At 43.2% G+C, this 21,861-nt stretch overlaps 1 protein-coding gene across 1 annotated transcript in view; it reads left to right on the top strand.

The window, feature by feature from the left end:
- Positions 1-538: 538 nt before the first annotated feature.
- LOC115143284 (plexin-A2-like) overlaps positions 539-21,861 on the top strand; it is a 56,478-nt gene continuing 35,155 nt past the window's right edge. The window contains exons 1-3 of the mRNA XM_029683526.2: positions 539-1,849; positions 2,886-3,068; positions 10,711-10,845. Of these exons, the coding sequence (XP_029539386.2) occupies positions 635-1,849; positions 2,886-3,068; positions 10,711-10,845 (1,533 nt within the window). The 5' untranslated portion in view covers positions 539-634. The remainder of the gene's footprint in view (positions 1,850-2,885; positions 3,069-10,710; positions 10,846-21,861) is intronic.

The following is a 21,861-nucleotide window of genomic DNA, read 5'->3' on the forward strand; positions in this document are numbered from 1 at the left end:
ACAGAGAGAATGAGCCCCTCCAGATAGTGGATACAGAGAGAACACCTTACAGAGAGAATGAGCCCCTGCAGATAGGGGAAACAGAGAGAATGAGCCCCTGCAGATAGTGGATACAGAGAGAACACCTCACAGAGAGAATGAGCCCCTGCAGATAGGGGAAGCAGAGAGAACTTGATTGCAGTGGGATAGAGGTCTACACTGTAAAGTGATTACTGCAATTCCATGTTCCATTGATGTATGTTGTGTCTGAGAAAGCAGAGCAGAAGAACAAGGGTGAAACAGTTTCAAGATGCTATTTTTCAGTGTGATTCTGTGCTGTCTCTGGCCTGTATCTCTTAGTCCTGTCTTTTATAATGGAAAACTCTAGTCATTGTAAAATGTCACCCTTGTGAAATTGGAGGGAGGTTATTCATATAATTATTTTAATCAAAACGTTTTATGAATAAAACCCTGTTTAATGAGTCCTTGCTAAAGGTTTATGAAAGGTTTATTATAACATGTTCGGTTTATTTATCTTCTATTTCAGGATGATGTGAAGACCATTGTTGAGGATATCAACTAGAGTACAGCCTTGTTCATTCCTGCCCTACAGCACTAGACATTTTGCCTGGACTTGCCATCTCTTAGAAGTCCTATGGGGATGGGGACGTGTTTGGATATAGGATGCACTTACTGCGGCCGCACTAAGGAGCAGTCTTGGCCCCTGACGTGGTGGCTGTTGGTCATGATGTCCATCTCCCTAGTAATGGGACAAGGTCATTCCGTCAACACTTTCCAGTCAGAGAGGAGAGAGTGGACCCTGAACCACCTGACAGTGCACAAGACCACTGGTGTTCTCTATGTTGGTGCTGTGAACCGGATCTACAAGCTGTCTGCCAACCTGACACTTCTGGTCTCCCACGACACAGGTCCTGAGTACGACAACAATGCCTGCTACCCTCCTCTTATAGTGCAGCCCTGCTCAGAGCCCTTGGCATCCACTGACAACATTAACAAACTGCTGCTCATAGACTACTCCCACAACCGCCTGCTGGCCTGTGGCAGCCTCTACCAGGGAGTCTGCAAGCTGATGCGACAGGACGACCTTTTTATCCTGGTAGAGCCCACCCACAAGAAAGAGCATTACCTCTCCAGTGTCAACCAGACAGGCACCATGTATGGTGTCATCGTGCCCTCCTCGCAGGGCCAGGACGGCACCCTGTTCATTGGCACAGCTGTGGGTGGGAAGCAGGACTATTTCCCCACCATCTCCAGCCGTAAACTGCCCCGCGACCCAGAGTCCTCTGCCATGCTGGACTACGAGCTCCACACAGACTTTGTCTCCTCTCTCATTAAGATCCCCTCTGACACGCTAGCTCTGGTCCCGCGCTTTGACATCTACTACATCTACGGCTTCGCCAGCGGGAAGTTTGTCTACTTCCTGACCGTGCAGCCAGAGACCCCAGAGAATGGGATGCCAGCTGGCAGTTCCCCTGGTGACCTGTTCTACACAACCCGCATCATACGCCTCTGCAAAGGGGACACAAAGTTCCACTCTTATGTGTCTTTGCCTGTGGGCTGTGTACATAAGGGAGAGGAGTATCGCCTCCTACAGGCTGCCCACCTGTCTAAGGCAGGGAAGGTATTGGCCAGGTCCTTGAACATCAGTGCCCAGGATGACATCCTCTTTGCTGTGTTCACCAAGGGTCAGAAGCAGTACCACAAGCCTCTGGACAACTCCGCCCTGTGCATCTTTACCATCCGAGATGTCAACACCCGCATTAAAGAGCGCCTGCAGTCCTGCTACCAGGGAGAGGGCAACCTGGAATTGCACTGGCTGCTGGGAAAGGACGTGCAGTGCACCAAGGCGGTAGGTACCTGTAGCTAAACCCCTGAAGAGGGCTCTGCATCCAGTCCCTTCATTAACATCCAGCTAGCCTGGGGCCAACCAGCATTGGCTCCTCTGATGTGGCATACATACACATTATTCAGACAGTGGAGCTGACAGAATGTCATTTTTGAAGCTTTGATTACCCCACAGCCTTGATTACACTAACAGTAGCCAGAATCCCGCTGAAGAATCCCATTCACCGTTTCTATATTCCAAAAGAGCAGCAGAGTAAGTGGGGGAGATGAATGTACAATGCTAATCAGAGGAGTTTTGTATGTCGCTTTGATTCCATTTAGAGGCTCAGGCTCTCTCTCTCTTTCTCTCTCACTCTCTCTCTTTCCATTTTTGACTGTAACTCTGTATGATATGAGGCTGTCAGCGTTCAGAAAACGGTAACAAGGACATCCATCAAGGTTGTTATTCAGCAACTCTCACCCAACCACTTTGATTCCACCATTGCCTCCATCCTATTTTGCTAATAGTCATATACTGCCTCTTACCCATGTCATCCATCTGTTCCAGTGCAGAAGAAAGCAGAATAGATACTCTCGAGAGGTGCAGGAAATGAAAGTACAAATGTGTTGCCCTAAAAAGCGAGATTTCTATTCCGTCTGACAGGCCATTAGTGGATGTTTGAGGTGGGTTGTGCTAGATGTAACAGGACTGCTTAGCATGCGAGCCTCTCTGATGCTAAATCAAAACCTGACATCTCTGGGACTGTGTATTTGTGTGATGTCAGATCAAGCGATTTAAATCACAGAAACCGTAACAAAAGACATGGTGTTCTCCTGTTTGCCATGAGCAATTAAACTGCTCAACAAACACACTGTCCTGGCATTGTTTACTAATGTAACAGCCCCAATAACTTTTGAAGTTGCGTCCTTGAAAACCATGGTAATTGTGTGTAGCACATATGTAAGGATTTTTACAGCAGTCTTTTTGAGATGTCTTACTCTCATTCTCTTGCTCTCTGTCTCACCCATCTCTCCCTGTCTTCCCCCATCTCTCTCTGCAGCCTGTGCCTATCGATGATCACTTCTGTGGGCTGGATATCAACCAGCCCCTTGGGGGCTCCCAGCTGGTAGCTGGCCTGACGGTGTATACTGAGACCAGAGACAGGCTGACCTCTATCATCTCCTACGTCTATAATGGCTACAGCGTGGCCTTTATCGGAACCAGGAGTGGCAGACTGAAGAAGGTGAGCATGGGCAATTCTTTCTCCACACCCACATGAAAAATATTATAATATACTATGGTATAAATACTAGTATTCACTGTTGTGTTTTTTCACTACAGTAAATACTGTAGTATTTCAGGGACTATACTATAGTATTTACAGTTAACTATAGTACAACTACTGTAGTAAATTAAAATTGTAGTATATACTATAGCAATTATTGTAGTGTTTTTACGGATTGTAGTATACTGTAGTGTTTTTGTGGACTGTAATATTTACTATAGTGTTTTTGTTTTATTATCTTTGGCCTAGCAGTGGAGGTTTTTTCCTTGAGAAAACCTAATTGAGAAATACTAAAAGAGCACATTTTCCATAACCTGTAGGTAGATAGGTCTGAACGGATAGTTCAGAGCTTCTGCTCTTTTCTATAATACAATATATGGTCTACACATGGCATGTACTGTAGGTTTCTCACTTATGGGTTGCACAAATTGGGATATGGAGGAGGGGAATGGGCAGGGTATATGCAAATTAAATACTGTAGTATTTACTATAGTTAAAAAAGTGTGTTTTTGTCATGTCTTTTGCTGAAAATAATTTAGAACTATTTTATAATTATTAGATGACGCTTACTTGACACACTTGTCTAAATTGATGGGTCATGTGAAGGAAATGCAAACTCCCCACAGCCACATCTAGCTAAGTTGATGGGTCACTATTCTTCATGAAATACAATAGATGGCCGTAATCACCCCCAGACACACCTGGCTAATTAGATGGGTCATGTAATTATCCGGACGAAGTGGACTCTTTTGTTTAGACATGTAGCGAGCTAAGTAGCTAGCTAGCTAAACAATGAACCAGCATAATCCAAACTCATACTACTATCAATGCAAACATTGGCATAGCTGTACTAGGAATCTGCAGGTAGCTAAAGCTAACAAACTAGGTTCAATGTTAGATAACTAACAATAGGCTATAACTAGCAATGCAAATGGCTTTCTGATTCTAATAATATTACTGCATAGATCATACACGTAACATTAGCTAACGAGCCAGCAAGCTAACATTCGCTTTGCAAAAAAATTACTTTCGGACTAAATTAGAAACTTAAATCTGAAAATGTAGCTACTCTTACCCATATACATGGATGAACATTTCATGGTAGACTGGAACCATTTAACTCCGTTTTGTTTGTAGATACATCTTGTTTGGCCAGCGTTGTGTCAAGTCACTCCGGTTCACACTAACCGTGTGCAGAAAGTAGCCAATTTCCAACTGAGGAAACTCTCGAAAGTATATCTAAACGATTCAAGCTTTTCAAAAACATGACTTCAACAGTGGACCCGGAAGGAGATATTTGGTGATTGAAGGGATTAGTAGAGAATCTCAGATAGGAGGACGACTGGCAAGGAAGGTATGTTTGAGGCTAAATTTAACTGCATGCTGTGAACAGTAGTCTCAATACAGAAATCTTCACAGTAGATAGACTGTTCACTACAAATGATTATCTACATAGCATTACAGTGACAACATTTACTGATGGCATGTCTAAGTTTATATCCTCTGCTTCCCTTGAGTTCTGCTTGCAGTAGGATATTTAAACATATGTTGTACTTAGTACACACCCATGAGCATGCATGCAAAGACACCCGCACGCACACACACACACATTAACACACACACACACTCTAACACACACACACACACACACACACAAAGCAGCAGCTCTACCCTTTAGCTCAGTGCGAATGTTGCCTGTAATCCATGGCTTCTGGTTGGGGTATGTACGTACAGTCACTGTGGTGACAACATCCTCGATGCACTTATTGATAAAGCCAGTGACTGATGTGGTGTACTCCTCAATGACATCGGACGAATCCCGGAACATATTCCATTCTGTGCTGGTAAAACAGTCCTGTAGTATAGCATCTGCTTCATCTGGCCACTTTTTTATAGACCGAGTCACTGGTGCTTCCTGCTTACATTTTTGCTTGTAAACAGGAATCAGGAGGATAGAGTTATGGTCAGATTTGCCAAATGGAGGGCGAGGGAGAGCTTTGTATGCGTCTGTGTGTGGAGTAGAGGTGGTGTAGATTTTTTCCCTCTGGTTGCCCATTTAACATGTTGATAGAAATTCGGTAAAACTGATTTAAGTTTCCCTGCGTTAAAGTCACCGGCCACTTGGAGTGCCGCCTCTGGGTGAGCGTTTTCCTGTTTGCTTAAGGCGGAATACAGCTCATTGAGTGCAGTTTTAGTTCCAACCTTGCTCTGCGGTGGTATGTAGACAGCTACGAAAAATACAGATGAAAACTCTCTGGGTAAATAGTGAGGTCTACAGCTTATCATAAGATACTCAACCTCAGGCGAGCAGAACTTTGAGACTTCCTTAGATATCGTGCACCAACTGTTGTTTACATAAATGCATAGGCCCCGCCCCGTGTTTTACAAGATGCGGCTGTTCTGTCTTTCCAACAGAGTGTATAACCTACCAGCTCTATGTTCTTAATGTCGTCGTTCATCCACGACTCTGTGAAGCATAAAATATTACAGTTTTTAATGTCCTGTTGGTAGGATATACGTGCTTTCAGTTCATCCGATTTATTTTCTACCTCTTGAACATTAGCTAGCAGAATGGAGGGCAAGGGCAGATTAGCCACTCATCGCCTGGTCCTCACAGGGTCCTGGTCCTCTTTTGCCTCAATCTCTGTTTCCTTCTCCAGCGAATCTCCAAGAACAACTCTTTGTCCAGTTTGAGGTGAGCAATCCCAGTTCTGATGTTTAGAAGCTCTTTTCGGTCATAGGAGACGGTAGCAGCAACATTATGTACAAAACAAATGACGAACAACGCAAAAAAACAATCAAAATACGTAGTATGATTAGTTGAGGGCCGATAAGACAGCATCCCTACCCATCGGCGCCATCACCTGTCACCTCACCCGAGGTGAGTTAGAGGAGTCTCTGGTTATGTAGTAGAAACTGTGGTATGGGGCCTTGGAAGCTAGGCATACTGTAGAATGTTAACTTCAGGGATTTAGAGAATGTCCTATTCCTTTGGGCCAACACTGCTGTATGTTTTTATTTTATTTATCAGACGACACACACACACACACACACACACACACACACACACACACACACACACACACACACACACACACACACACACACACTTAGAGTGCATTCATCATAGTAGTAATCATGTTTGGTAATAGCATTTGCTAACATACAGCTTGTTCTATGCTAGGAATCAATACAGCTCACTTAGTAGCAGTGATGTCATGTCTGACTGATTAGTGCAGGGGTGTAATACAGACATCCACCTATTTGGCTCTCACTAAACACGTCCCCCTTTCATTAGGCACTGCAGCACCATCCTGTCTTCGCAGGACAGACACACACTCCGCTTCATCAGCATTCAGGCAAAGTCATGATGGATATGGGCTAATCAATGTCCACTCTCCAGTCTGTCAGTTAGAATCTGCCCAAACACACAGCCACTCAACCCTGAAGGCTGCCAGATGTACTGGCCTTATGTCATTGTATTTTTATTCTCTTAGAAAGACGTTATGTTTGAAAATGTTATGAATCTTTGTTGCTAGAGTGTCCTTTCTACCATACTGTATCTGGGGCAAAGGAATAAGGGAGACTGTAATGATACTAGACTCAAACAGATAGGCTAGCTGAAGAGTGCTCCAAGTCTATTATCCAGATGGTATGATAGATAGACTTAACACACTTCGCCCATGCTAGTCACATCTGGTCACATTTAGTGGGATTGGTAGGCCAAAGACATGTACTGTGAACTGATCATCTTTCTTACCAACTTCCAGGGAAATGGAAAGCTAGAAGGAACATTTATGTACAGTAATGTTTACCTCTTTTAGAACCCTCCCAAATTGCTTCATTGATCACAATAATCTCATAATCAATTCCATATGGCAATATTTAAAGGGAGAGAAATGTAAGAACATGTTGTGATGTGGGTCCGGGAAGCTGTCTGGCAACTTTCAAACTACCCTTTACTTTACTCTGCGGTCCGACTCATCCCAAACCATCTCAATTTGGTTGAGGTTGGGGGATTGGGGAGGCCAGGTCATCTGATGCAGCAATCCATCACTCTCCTTTTTGGTAAAATAGCCCTTACACAGCCCGGAGGTGTGTTTTGGGTCATTGTCCTGTTGAAAAACAAATGATAGTACCACTAAGTGCAAACCAGATGGGATGGTGTATCACTGCAGAATGCTATGGTAGCCATGCTGGTTTAGTATATCTTGAATTCTAAATAAATCACAGACAGTGTCACCAGCAAAGCACCCCCACCCCATCACACCTCCTCCACGCTTCACGGTGGGAACCACACATGCGGAGATCATCCGTTCACCTACTCTGCGTCTCACAAAGACACAGCGGTTGGAACCAAAATCTCAAATTTGGACTCATCAGACCAACGGACAGATTTCCACCAGTCTGATGTCCATTGCTTGTGTTTCTTTGCCCAAGCAAGTCTTTTCTTCTTATTGGTGTCCTTTAGTAGTGGTTTCTTTGCAGCAATTCGACCATGAAGGTCTGATTCATGCAGTCTCCTCTGAACAGTGATGTTGAGATGCGTCTGTTACTTGAACTCTGTGAAGCATTTATTTGGGCTGCAATCTGAGGTGTAGTTAACTCTAATGAACTTATCTTCTGCAGCAGAGGTAACTCTGGGTCTTCCTTTCCTGTGGCGGTCCTCATGAGAGACCGTTTTATCATAGTGCTTGATGGTTTTTGTGACTGCACTTGAACAAACTTTCAAAGTTCTTGAAATTTTCCACATTGACTTACCTTCATGTCTTAAAGTAATGATGGACTGTCATTTCTCTGTCCTTATTTGAGCTGTTCTTGCCATAATATGGACTTGGTATTTTACCAAATAGGGCTATCTTCTGTATTCCACTCCTACCTTGTCACAACACAACTGATTGGCTCAAACGCATTAAGAAGGAAATAAATTCCACAAAATAACTTTTAACAAGGCACACCTGTTAATTGAAATGCATTCCAGGTGACTACCTCATGAAGCTGGTTGAGAGAATACAAAGAGTGTCCAAAACTGTCATCAAGGCATAGGGTGGCTACTTTGAAGAATCTCAAATATAAAATATATTTTGATTTGTTTAACACCTTTTTTGGTTACTACATGATGCCATATGTGTAGAACATAGTAAAAATAAAGAAAACCCTTGAATGAGTAGGTGTCCAAACTTTTGACTGGTACTGTATGTGATGTAGTATGCAAATTTCAGGACCACCTTTGGCTCATGAATGCTACTTTCAGAACTACTGGCTAAAAATGATACAAAAGTACCGGAGAATCTCTTTAAAGGATGGAATCACAACACGCTACCACTGAGAGATGCAGCAAACCATGCTAAAAGAGCATTGTATTAATTCCTTACTAAGAGTATATGGGGTCATATGACATTCTAAAACGTATTTGTCAGGTTATTTTACTTTCTTGTTTGTATCCAATGTTGGCCTTTAAGATGATCTTGGTGCTACAGAACTCCCCCTGTCGGTATCGGGGAAAAACACACCGTTGTATTTCCTCTTGTAACGTTAGGTTACAGTTTGGACATTTAAAGAAAGACAACAGAAACACTAGATTAGAAAAGGGCATTTAGCCAAAGCATTAGTAAGCTTCCTATTCAGTAAAACAGACTGCCTATGAAGGAAGAGAAAAAATATTTTGTGCACATATTCTAAGAGCCATGAAATTACTTTATTTGTGGGGTTTTTTGTTCATATGTTCTGGACCTTGAATGATGTTTCCTACTCATTTACAAAACATTTTCATTATTACATGGCTAAGGTTGATGGGGTAGCAGGCATGAGTTGATCTTTGTAAACTAGCCACTTTTCATCATGTACATTACTTCTACCAGAAACTCTGGCTGAACTAGGACAGCTTCCAGATACTGTGCACATCTCAGCAGCTACCAGCAGGCTCATTATAAAACCAATTAAACGGTCCTCCTCTCATTACGAACTGTGAGGCTTAAGAGAGATTGAGGACCTGATGTAGTCCCACAGGGCCAATGCCCAAGCAACCCTGTTTTAGATTATAAACTCATGTATAAATGGACTGAAATCAAACTCTGGGCCAGTCAAATAGTCACTATTTCCTCTGAGATAATAAATTGGACCTTGTTCACTGTGGTTGCTCCTGGTCAACTTCCTAATGCCCAGCTTAATACCGCTGGCACAATATCTCTCTGGGCAATTTCGGTTTTATTTTCCAATCAGGTTTTGCAAGTGGAACTCATACAAGCGCTGGTTTCTGTGAATGAAATAGAGTGTGTGAAATGGAATGAAAGCTGACTCCACCTTGCGTGGGATTGTGGTAAGAGAGACAGAGGATGAGGGGGCAGGGAACCACGAAATAGATGAAGAGTTACAGAGGCTTTACTGGATACAACTTTCTATTGAGTGACTGGTTAGGGGGATGACAGTGTCAAATCAATGGTGGACAGAGCTGGTTAAATGACAAACGGAGCAGAGTGGACACTGTGATCCTAATGGTCCTTCTGATAGAATCCCCTGACCGTGTCCCTAAATGACTGCAGCGCTGGGGCTGCTTGCCAGGCTTTGGTCTCTTTGTCACAGAAGATATTTCGCCGGTAGGATTCTCCCATCTCAGTCCATGAGGTGTTTTTCTCTATATTCCTCTATCTTTATGGTGGGGACCCCAGCCTTTAGGAGAGGGCTGCTGAATGGAAGGTGTAAGGGTTGATTAATTGGTGCTGTTTTTGAGCCCAGGGGATCCAATCATGTAATCAGTTTCTATTGATTCCTGCTGTGTCTATTGAGAGAGTGTTGTGGGCCTGCCAGTGGCTGTGTGCACTGGTCTGGCATGCAGGGAGATTTGCTGCAGTCCAACCTGATCTTGGTGCTGCAGATTTGTACTGTCCAGATAACCAGAATGGAGGATATGTCGTTTATTATGGGCTTCTTACATCTGCCCCCTAATTGTCTATCCCTCTGCAAAGTCTCCTGTCATTCTGTATTTAGATGAGTATCTTCGTAATATGAGAAAGCATTTCCACTTCACAGCAGTTACATAGGTTTAATCAGCCAGTTGATATTATCATGCTGAATTCTAAGCAACCATTAAACTGGAGATAGTATAGCTAATGAGGATCTTTTTTCTCAATTGTCCAACTTATTGTTGTCTTTTAAGACTCAGGGTATATCAATTTACATTTTCAGATGTGATAATAATGTACTGTTACTGTATGAAGTCATTCAGATTTCTGACATCACCTACTAATGAGGAAAATGTGTATTGATGAAAATGGACAGAAAGGGGTTGGGGAAGGGAATCCAATTCTCTGTTTGTATGTGTGTGCCTATCCGCAAACATGATTTTAATGCACCCCAAAAGATGGTGGTTTGAAGTTGTGCCAAAGTTAAATGAATCTTTAGTCTGGTTTAATTGAAAACCAGCCAGAAACATGCCATCACCGGTAACATAATGAACTAATCCTGGAGTAGGGACAAACATTACAAAGCTGAGCTAAGAGTACAGTACTCCATAGGTTTGTTTGGTCAAAACCGTCACTATTTTATTGTCAAGCATACAGATGTAATAGACCAGCCCGATGTCTGTCTCTCTGTCCTCCAGGTCCGAGTGGATGGGTCTCCTGAGGGTGGGGGGCAGTATGAGACCCTGACCGTGATGACAGAAGGTGGTCCTATCCTCCGAGACATGGCCTTCTCTCTGGACCGCAACTCTCTCTACATCATGTCTGACAATCAGGTGAGGAATCTCCCATTCCCTACTGTAACAGAAATGTTTATAAGTTAACAAGATCCTTTCCTGTGAATATGAATGCAATGATGTATGTACTTCATGGGTTTAGAGTTGTGATGAAAATAACAATACATTCATTTATGACTAGCCAACATTATTTGGGCTGAGGGTTATGTGTATAATATCACAATATTACCACAATAATCGAAAAAGTAAAGATTAATTGGAACTCGAGCAAATATCAGAAATATTTGAAATTGTGCTCTCCTTCACACATCGTGGTACTACTTTTTTTTAATGTATCTCTCATATTATATGTAAACTCCATGTTGGGGTTGTGTGTAAGAAATGCAGGACATGTTCAGACAGAAGGACACATGCTCTAATTACTCACCCATGTGCACCGACTACGACTAACATGCATCATACATGCCTCAAGCATCCAATAGAAAACCTCTAGACTAACATGCATCATACATGCCTCACGCATCCAATAGAAAACCTCTAGACTAACATGCATCATACATGCCTCACGCATCCAATAGAAAACCTCTAGACTAACATGCATCATACATGCCTCACGCATCCAATAGAAAACCTCTAGACTAACATGCATCATACATGCCTCACGCATCCAATAGAAAACCTCTAGACTAACATGCATCATACATGCCTCACGCATCCAATAGAAAACCTCTAGACTAACATGCATCATACATGCCTCACGCATCCAATAGAAAACCTCTAGACTAACATGCATCATACATGCCTCAAGCATCCAATAGAAAACCTCTAGACTAACATGCATCATACATGCCTCACGCATCCAATAGAAAACCTCTAGACTAACATGCATCATACATGCCTCACGCATCCAATAGAAAACCTCTAGACTAACATGCATCATACATGCCTCACGCATCCAATAGAAAACCTCTAGACTAACATGCATCATACATGCCTCACGCATCCAATAGAAAACCTCTAGACTAACATGCATCATACATGCCTCACGCATCCAATAGAAAACCTCTAGACTAACATGCATCATACATGCCTCACGCATCCAATAGAAAACCTCTAGACTAACATGCATCATACATGCCTCACGCATCCAATAGAAAACCTCTAGACTAACATGCATCATACATGCCTCACGCATCCAATAGAAAACCTCTAGACTAACATGCATCATACATGCCTCACGCATCCAATAGAAAACCTCTAGACTAACATGCATCATACATGCCTCACGCATCCAATAGAAAACCTCTAGACTAACATGCATCATACATGCCTCACGCATCCAATAGAAAACCTCTAGACTAACATGCATCATACATGCCTCACGCATCCAATAGAAACCTCTAGACTAACATGCATCATACATGCCTCACGCATCCAATAGAAAACCTCTAGACTAACATGCATCATACATGCCTCACGCATCCAATAGAAAACCTCTAGACTAACATGCATGTTATACTAGCTACACACATCCCATAGAAAACCATAGGACTTCCATGCATCTTAAACTATGCTACACACACTCCATAGAAAACCATACGACTTCCATGCATCTTAAACTATGCTACACACACTCCATAGAAAACCATACGACTTCCATGCATCTTAAACTATGCTACACACACTCCATAGAAAACCATACGACTTCCATGCATCTTAAACTATGCTACACACACTCCATAGAAAACCATTAGAGACATTTCCTTGATTTGTAGGTGCATATGGTGTTCTCCAGTTGGACAAGCATCACATCAGCTAGCAGAGCACTTGTTGTTGGCTGAAGTCCTCATATGGTGTTCTCCAGTTGGACAAGCATCACATCAGCTAGCAGAGCACTTGTTGTTGGCTGAAGTCCTCATATGGTGTTCTCCAGTTGGACAAGCATCACATCAGCTAGCAGAGCACTTGTTGTTGGCTGAAGTCCTCATATGGTGTTCTCCAGTTGGACAAGCATCACATCAGCTAGCAGAGCACTTGTTGTTGGCTGAAGTCCTCTGGACTCATTGGGAGATAAGAGGGAACAGTGGTAATCACTTTTAACTCAAGTGATTATTCAGGCTCAGTCACATGGCACTGTGTAATGGGATTAGATTTCAGTGTGACCAAAAGCCCTGCTATCATTGCTATACTCACTTGTCTCCCGACTGTTGGAATGTATTTTTAAACTAAACTGAAGGACAAGGAGGCAGATGGTGTTTGGCCAATACAGGCAGCATAAATTAGTTAAATGTGTCTGGAAATATCCTATAAACGTCATGTGAAGGCTCAAATAAGGTTTTTAAGAAAGGAGAGAGAAACGGGCACAGGCATTGTACAGAAGTGTCTCTTGATACAAATCAAGGCAGCACTTCCTGGAGTGTGATGGTCAGGAAGAGACAAGACATCACTTATTGATGAGCCTTGGTTGTTCAAGGAGAGACATATTCTCCCTTCAAGGAGATAGTCTCCCCCTTTTGACTGTATTATGAGAACATGGACGCATGTAACCAACAAACCAGGCCATGGCCATGCACTCTCTCTCTCCTAATATTGGAACCATACCGACTGCTTGTGGCTTTTGGCCCTTAAGAACCAGGAAGGTGAAAATACTTTCTCCCTCTCATTTCAATCAGGCCTTCCTAGAGCTTTAGAGAGGAATTCCAGGAGGAGTGGAGCTTGCTGGGCTGCTCTCTCAGATTTCCTGCTTTTCCAGCCGATGCCAGAGTAGGGGGATTTGGGGATTTCTCTGAGCCAAACAATAGAGAAATGATGTGGAATCAAGAGCGAGGCACAGATAGATTTGGCTGAGATCAGGCGACCTTCGCCTTAACAATGAGCCTCTCTTTCTCCTGCCGAGCGCAGCGCAGCAGACAGGGCAAGCATGATGATGCAGAGTGGAGAGGAATGGAGTGAGTGTGTGAGTGTGTGTAATAGTTTCTGTTTAATGTCCTCTGGTTGATTATTTATTGAAAGATCTATCCCTGCTTCACGTGTATTGTCCAAACAGACACACTCTCTATTGAATTGTAATGGTCTACATCAGGGATGGGCAACTTTGATGGGGGTGGTGGCCACAAAAAAACAGAACTCATGAGGGGCCGCAGTGGCATCCCCACTTCGCGTGCAGAACATTTTAAGTTAATTTCCTGCAATTCTACTCATTTTGCCAGAGTAAAACTCACGGATGACTAGTAAAACTCAAACCAAGTTTATTCACCCACTGGGTCACACAGCTGTACAAGACAGACATGTTTACACAAGCACATATACCTTCCTCTTATGCTGAGTCTCCTCCTTGCACATCTGGACAGCCAATACATCTCTATTGCTAGACAGGACTTTAGTGGTGACTGTTCTGTCTCACTTCATCTGACCTGACCTCGGCCCAAATTTCTCACTCCTCCCCAACTCACGGCTGTCCTACCTTATCTGTTGACAGAAACCAGACTGTGGCCCTTCTCCTCTCCATAGGATACCTGATATTTAACAATAACATGTTCTGACAGAATCTAAACTTTCTCATTCAGTAAATTTCCATACCCTCAGTTATAATATGGTAACATGAATAGGGATATTTCAAGTTTAGAAGTTAGTACCCAACAGGTTGGAGGCAAATGTTTGCAGTTTTTAATATGATAACTGATGATTAATATATACATACAGTTGAAGTCAGAAGTTTACATAAACCTTGGCCAAATACATTTAAGCTCAGCTTTTCACAATTCCTGACATTTAATCCTAGTAAAAATTCCCTGTCTTGGGTCAGTTAGGATCACCACTTTATTTTAAGAATGTGAAATGTCAGAATAATAGTAGAGAATGATTTATATCAGCTTTCATTTCTTTCATCACATTCCCAGTGGGTCAGAAGTTTACATACACTCAATTAGTATTTTCTTGGTCTTGTCTGATTTCTTTTGATTTTCCCATGATGTCAAGTAAAGAGGCACTGAGTTTGAAGGTAGACCTTGAAATACATCCACAGGTACACCTCCAATTGACTCAAATGATGTCAATTAGCCTATCAGAAGCTTCTAAAGCCATGACATCATTTTCTGGAATTTTCCAAGCTGTTTAAAGGCCCAGTCAACATTGTGTATGTAAACTTCTGACCCACTGGAATTGTGATACAGTGAACTTTAGGTGAAATAATCTGTCTGTAAACAATTGTTGGAAAAATTACTTATGTCATGCACAAAGTAGATGTCCTAACCGACTTGCCAAAACTAGTTTGTTAACGAGAAATTTGTAGAGTGGTTGAAAAACGAGTTTTAATGACTCCAACCTAAGTGTATGTAAACTTCCGACTTCAACTGTATATATATATATATAAAAATTGGTCAGCCAGCAGGCCACCAGTTGCCCATCCCTTGTCTACATCATGGGGCCAGAGGTTTAAAGCTGCACCATAACAAGCGTGTCACGTTTGTCATAACGAGGAGACCAAGGCGCAGCGTGATATGAATACATTCCTCGTTAATGAAAGAGAACACTGAACTAAACTATACAAAACAACAACCGTAACGCTACATATAACGAGTGCTGACATGCAACTAACCATAGACAATAACCCAGAAAACCATAATGGAAAATGGGAACCTAAATAGGATCCCCAATCAGAGACAACGATAAACAGCTGTCTCTGACTGGGAACCAATTCAGGCCACTGTTATTACAGTTAATCACTCAGAGGGAATACAACCTGTATTGGCTATAAGCCAATCTCTCAAAGTGCTATGCTGTAAAATGTGAAATCCTCATCCCCCGGTTTCACATTTGCTTGTTTTGTGTGTAACTTAATTTTCAAAAGTACATTTTTTGGGGGGGAAACATTAGATAATGAATTCTCCTCTTGATCAGTATAACCAACCTGAAGGGAATAGCTATAACCCAGGTGAAATGTCACATCATCATGCACATACAGTACACATAGTCATTAAACATTATAGGCTGACTGTAGTGCTTAAAGACCAGGGCTCTCCAACCCTGTTCCTGGAGAGCTAACATCCTGTAGGTGTTTTCTTCAACCCTAATCTAGTGATCATTATTCTATTAATTAGCTGATTGTTGAGATGAATCAGGTTAGTTAAAACTGGGGTTCAATCGAAACCTACAGGAGGGTAGCTCTCCAGGAACAGGGTTGGAGACCCCTGCTATAGAGGCACCCATGACCCGTCTTGTCAAGGGCTAAAGGCAGAGGAGAAAATGCTTCATATCTATGCTATTTGTTGAGCTGGCTGGTCTTTTTTTTGTGTGAGTTTGTTTGGACAGGGAGGGTTATCAGTCTCTGTCTGGGCTTCCACCTAACCCATCATTAGACCTTTTGTTATCCCTGTCAAGGGGTCAGCAGCTGTGAAAACAACAGGTCAGGGAGGAGAGGAGATAAACCTCTAGCCATGTCCATCAGGGCCCTTTGTTCTCCCACCCACCTGCACCCAGCAGATCGATGGGTCAGATAATAAGCTGATGGTTGACGGATATGGTCAGCTGCATTTACATTTAACAGTAATTAATAGAGACAACTTTTAAAGGCAAAGGAGAAATCACATTATTGCAGACAAAGCACTGTTGTGCTTTTAGTGCGTTTTCATTGAAGAGAACACAAATCTCTATAATCTGAAAACATGTTAAATTACAGATAAATCTGAATGAAAGTGGTAGTGATAGTAGGCTGATACGATAAGCCTTACTTTCATAGGCATTACATGTGCCTAGCATCGCTGTAAGGACCGATTCAGACTTTTCAGTATTGAAATTCAGACTTACCTTATTCAGTCACATAACTCGCTCTGCAGGTGTGGTTACCTTCCGCGCACTGAATACATTTCATTAAACTGCTGAAAACTCTCCTACTTGCTGGCCAACAGATTTTCTCGTGGAGTTTTCATTCAATAGGGTTTTCTGTAGATTTATCTTAAATCATCTCTATAAATACGGTGTACGGTATCGTTGTATATGTATATAAACTCAGCAAAATAAGAAATGTCCTCTCACTGTCAACTGCGTTTATTTTCAGCCAACTTAACATGTGAAAATATTTGTATGAACATAACAAAATACTGCAACGGAGACATAAACTGAACAAGTTCCACAGACATGTGACTAACAGAAATGGAATAATGTGTCCCTGAACAAAGGGGGGGATCAAAATCAAAAGTAACAGTCAGTATATGGTGTGGCCACCAGCTGCATTAATTACTGCAGTGCATCTCCTCCTCATGGACTGCACCAGATTTGCCAGTTCTTGCTGTGAGATGTTACCCCACTCTTCCACCAAGGCACCTGCAAGTTTCCTGACATTTCTGGGGGGAATGGCCCTAGCCCTCACCCTCCAATCCAACAGGTCCCAGACGCGCTCAATGGGATTGAGATCCGGGGCTCTTTGCTGGCCATGGCAGAACACTGACAATCCTGTCTTGCAGGAAATCACGCACAAAACAAGCAGTATGGCAACGATGAGACAGCCTATAGGGAGGAGGTCAGAGACCTGGCCGGGTGGTGCCAGAATAACAACCTATCCCTCAATGTAACCAAGACTAAGGAGATGATTGTGGACTACAGGAAAAGGAGCACCGAGCACGTCCCCATTTTCATCGATGGGGCTGTAGTGGAGCAGGTTGAGAGATTCAAATTCCTTGGTGTCCACATCAATAACAAACTAGATTGGTCCAAACACACCAAGACAGTCGTGAAGAGGGCACGACAAAGCCTATTCCCCCTCAGGAAACTAAAAGGATTTGGCATGGGTCCTCAGATCCTCAAAAGGTTCTACAGCTGCAACATCGAGAGCATCCTGACTACTTGCATCACTGCCTGGTACGGCAATTGCTCGGCCTCCGACTGCAAGGCACTACAGAGCGTAGTGCGTATGGGCCAGTACATCACTGGGGCAAAGTTCCCTGCCATCCAGGACCTCTACACCAGGCGGTGTCAGAGGAAGGCCCTGAAAATTGTCAAAGACCCCAGCCACCCCAGTTATAGACTGTTCTCTCTACTACCGCATGGCAAACAGTACCGGAGTGCCAAGTCTAGGACAAAAAGGCTTCTGAACAGTTTTTACCCCCAAGCCATAAGACTCCTGAACAGGTAATCAAATGGCTACCCGGACTATTTGCATTGTGTCCCACCACCCGCCAACCCCTCTTTTTACGCTTCTGCTACTCTCTGTTTATCTTATATTTATAGTCACTTTAACTATACATTCATGTACATGTAGCAGTACTCTTCTTGCGTTGTGTACAATCAGTCATCGACACGGAACTCCAACATGTAGCACCAGTCATGTAGATTTATTCTGTTAGGAACGGCACAAAATTGCACGTCATGCAATGCACGGCTCACCATCCAACTTTGCACTCACGCACGCTGGTTTGGTGCTTGTTCACTGGGCTAGTTACCAAAATAATACAATTACAATATACAATATAATATCTTTAACAATGTACCTGATAGGAACGACTCAAAATTGCACGTCATGCAATGCACGTCTCACCATCCAACTCTGCACTCACGCACTGTACAAAATATATGAACCCCCCCACCAGACAAAGTAAGTTGCTAGCTAGTACTGTCGGGAATTCTTTACAACAAATTGCACAACAAATATTCTCCAAAAACCACTGCATCTTAGGTGTGATGTTCGAATAACATTTACAAACAATTTGATATAAATTGTACATTTAAATCATCACTTGAGAGTATAAAAAATCACTTTTGATGTACAGTGCAAACATACCAGATACAGAGACAATCAACATATGTACAGAATAATACAGAGAAAGAAAAAAATATACTACCTAATAGAGAAAACTAAAAGGTAAAGCTGTGTATATCAAGGATGCAGACCCTGCTTTAAATCAGTCACTAAATATTCCAGTCATTAGACTATTCTCCTTGAGAATTAGAGTGAAAAGAGGTTGATCAATCCCCTTAGCCCTCATAGGTAAACATGCCTGTCACATATTAAGTACACTCGGTGACTTTAAAACATCCAAGTAATAAAATAAACCACCATAAGAGACTTTATCATATGTCACATTACCATCCTGCAACCTCTAATCATGGTCACAATGATGTAAAAGCAAAACAAATAAAAGATGTCAATACCATTGACCCTCTATTCACATATTTGACCTTCAAGAGCTAACTTTCTGCTGATTCATAATTTCAATCAGTCTTGACACGGGTTTAAATAGCCTTCCTGCCCTTGACCTAATATGACCCCGACTACCTTCAACTGCATAAGGGGTAACAGTGTTGTGTACTGTTGCAATAGTGTGTCCGTCAACACAGTCAGTATGTAACTGATCAGGTAAGGAACGGTCCGCGTTTGGTAGGTCAGTACGGATATCGTAAGCAGACTGGTCAATTAGCTCACTCACTACACTGTTACAGTCTCGGTCAGATTCTTGAAGACTCTCTGATCGAGGCAGACCTTCCAGCTGCAGTATATCATCCACTGAATCCAAAGGTGGAATATCCTGAGCATCCAAGGATCGCATATCACCCTCCAGGCTTGTGTCACCTGTTCCTTCAGAAGAAAACTCTGACACCCACACTCTGGTTCTGTACTCAGCACCATCATCCACTGCAGTGTCCATGGCAGCTGAGACCACAAGGCTGTCATTCATGTCCTCAGACTCTGTTAATCCAGACATGTCTGTTCCCTCCTCAACAGCAGCATGGGGAAGAGGAAGAAAGTTGACTGGCATTATCAGGTTGCGATGTACCGTCTTCTCCCGTCCAGTGGAGCTGTTCTGAATCTTAAAAGTGTGACTGTCAGCATTCAATCCAGTGACAAGGTAGACAGTATCCTCCCAACGGTCAGCGAGCTTCCGCTTTCCCCGCTCCCCCTTGTTAGCCAGCAATACTCGAGCCCCAATCTCCACTGGTGCTCCTCTGACTCTTCTGTCATAAAGGTCAGCATGCCTCTTCAACTGCTTCGCTGCAGATGCCTGTGCTGTATTCATGGCTTCTTTCAGATCTCTCCTCAAAGACTGAACAAACTGGTCATAGTCGACAACTTCTGGGATCTCTATGACAGAGCCAAAGACTATGTCAACAGGCAGTCTTGGCGTCCTCCCAAACATTAGCAGGAAAGGGGCAAAGCCTGTGGTCTCGTGGATTGTACAATTGTATGCAAACGTAAGGGACTTCAGCGCCTGAGGCCATCTGTGCTTTGCTCTCGTTGGCAGGGCCCGGATCATGTTTCCCAAAGTCCTATTCATCCTTTCGCAGGACCCGTTCCCCATCGGATGGTACGGCGTGGTGTGAGACTTCTGAACGCCTGCAACACTCAACAGTTCGGCTATTAAAGCGCTCTCAAAGTTGGCTCCCTGGTCTGAGTGTATACGGCGAGGCATCCCGTAGACACAGAAATAGTTGTTCCACAACTGATGAGCCACTGACTTAGCAGACTGGTTCGGACACAAGAAGGCATGAGCCAATTTGGTAAAGTGGTCAGTAACAACGAGCACATCCAAGGATTTGTTTGAAGAATCTTCTGCAGACCAGAAGTCTATGCACACTAGTTCAAGAGGCTCAGTTGTTATTATGCTCTCAAGAGGAGCTCTTGCTTCCGGATCAGAAGTCTTGCTCACCACGCATCTCCTGCAGCACTTCACATAAGCTTTTACCTCCCTCTCCAGGCCATGCCAGAAGAACCTCTGTCTTGTCAGGTAGACTGTTCTCTGTTGGCCCTGGTGGCCAGCTTCATCATGGACACCCTTCAACACCATTGCTTTCATGGAGGCTGGAACCACATACAGATACATTTTCCTCTTTGTAACCACATTCTTCGAAACACGATACAGTACACCCATCTTCATGGTCAACTTGTCCCAACTTCTGAGAAGACACAAAACCTCAACACTCTCATGGGCACGCTCTCTCCGGGATGGTCTTCTCCCCCTCTCCACAAAGAAGATGACTTTGCTGATCACGTTGTCATCACGCTGCTTACTCATCAGTAGGTCGTGTGGCAGAACATCGACATCGGTCTGCTCTGATGGCATACCAGCCTGTGGGAGCTGTGGCAACATCAGTGCATGTGAGCCCACTTCACCCACCCAGCACCTGTGTGAATGAAGAACAGCTGCAACTTCATGTCTTGATAAAGCACCAGATGGGGGGTCAATAGTAGCCTGACAGCTAATGACCACTTCGTTGGAGTCAGAGGCTTTGTCAAAGGGGTGGCTGGACCAGCGAAACACATCTTGCACTCTGTCTGTGCGCACAGCGTCGTCTTCAGCTAGTAAGGTCTCGTACGGGACCCTTGTCAGGCGATGGAGTGCACTGGGTCGTACGAAGGGCTCTCTGCTCAAAGCATCTGCAACAACATTTATATATATTTTTTTTTAAACCTCATGTCAAAATCTAACCTATATCTAGTACACTGGTAAAACTCACCCTACTTATATCAGATATACATTAGAATTGCAAATAAACAAGTAACACAAAAGTTATCGTTTATCTGTGAAGAGCCTCAGCCAGAGAAATCATAAATTTCGATAATAAAACGTTATAGTGGCGCCCTCTTGTGGCGAAATGCGATATCGCCATAAACTGCACCAGCAACGTCTTATCTGATTCTTCAACAGCAACCACGTCGAAGTTCTGAGATGGAAATCCAGCGAAGGATGATCCGATCCAGAAGAACGGTCACGGCACCACTGTAACAGTACTCTTCTTGCGTTGTGTACAATCAGTCATCGACACGGAACTCCAACATGTAGCACCAGTCATGTAGATTTATTCTGTTAGGAACGGCACAAAATTGTACGTCATGCAATGCACGTCTCACCATCCAACTTTGCACTCACGCACGCTAGTTTGGTGCTTGTTCACTGGGCTAGTTACCAAAATAATACAATTACAATATACAATATAATATCTTTAACAATGTACCTGATAGGAACGGCACAAAATTGCACGTCATGCAATGCACGGCTCACCATCCAACTCTGCACTCACGCACTGTACAAAATATATGAACCCCCCCACCAGACACAGTAAGTT

Source organism: Oncorhynchus nerka, linkage group LG15 (assembly GCF_034236695.1).
Source record: "Oncorhynchus nerka isolate Pitt River linkage group LG15, Oner_Uvic_2.0, whole genome shotgun sequence".
Lineage (NCBI taxonomy): Eukaryota > Metazoa > Chordata > Actinopteri > Salmoniformes > Salmonidae > Oncorhynchus > Oncorhynchus nerka.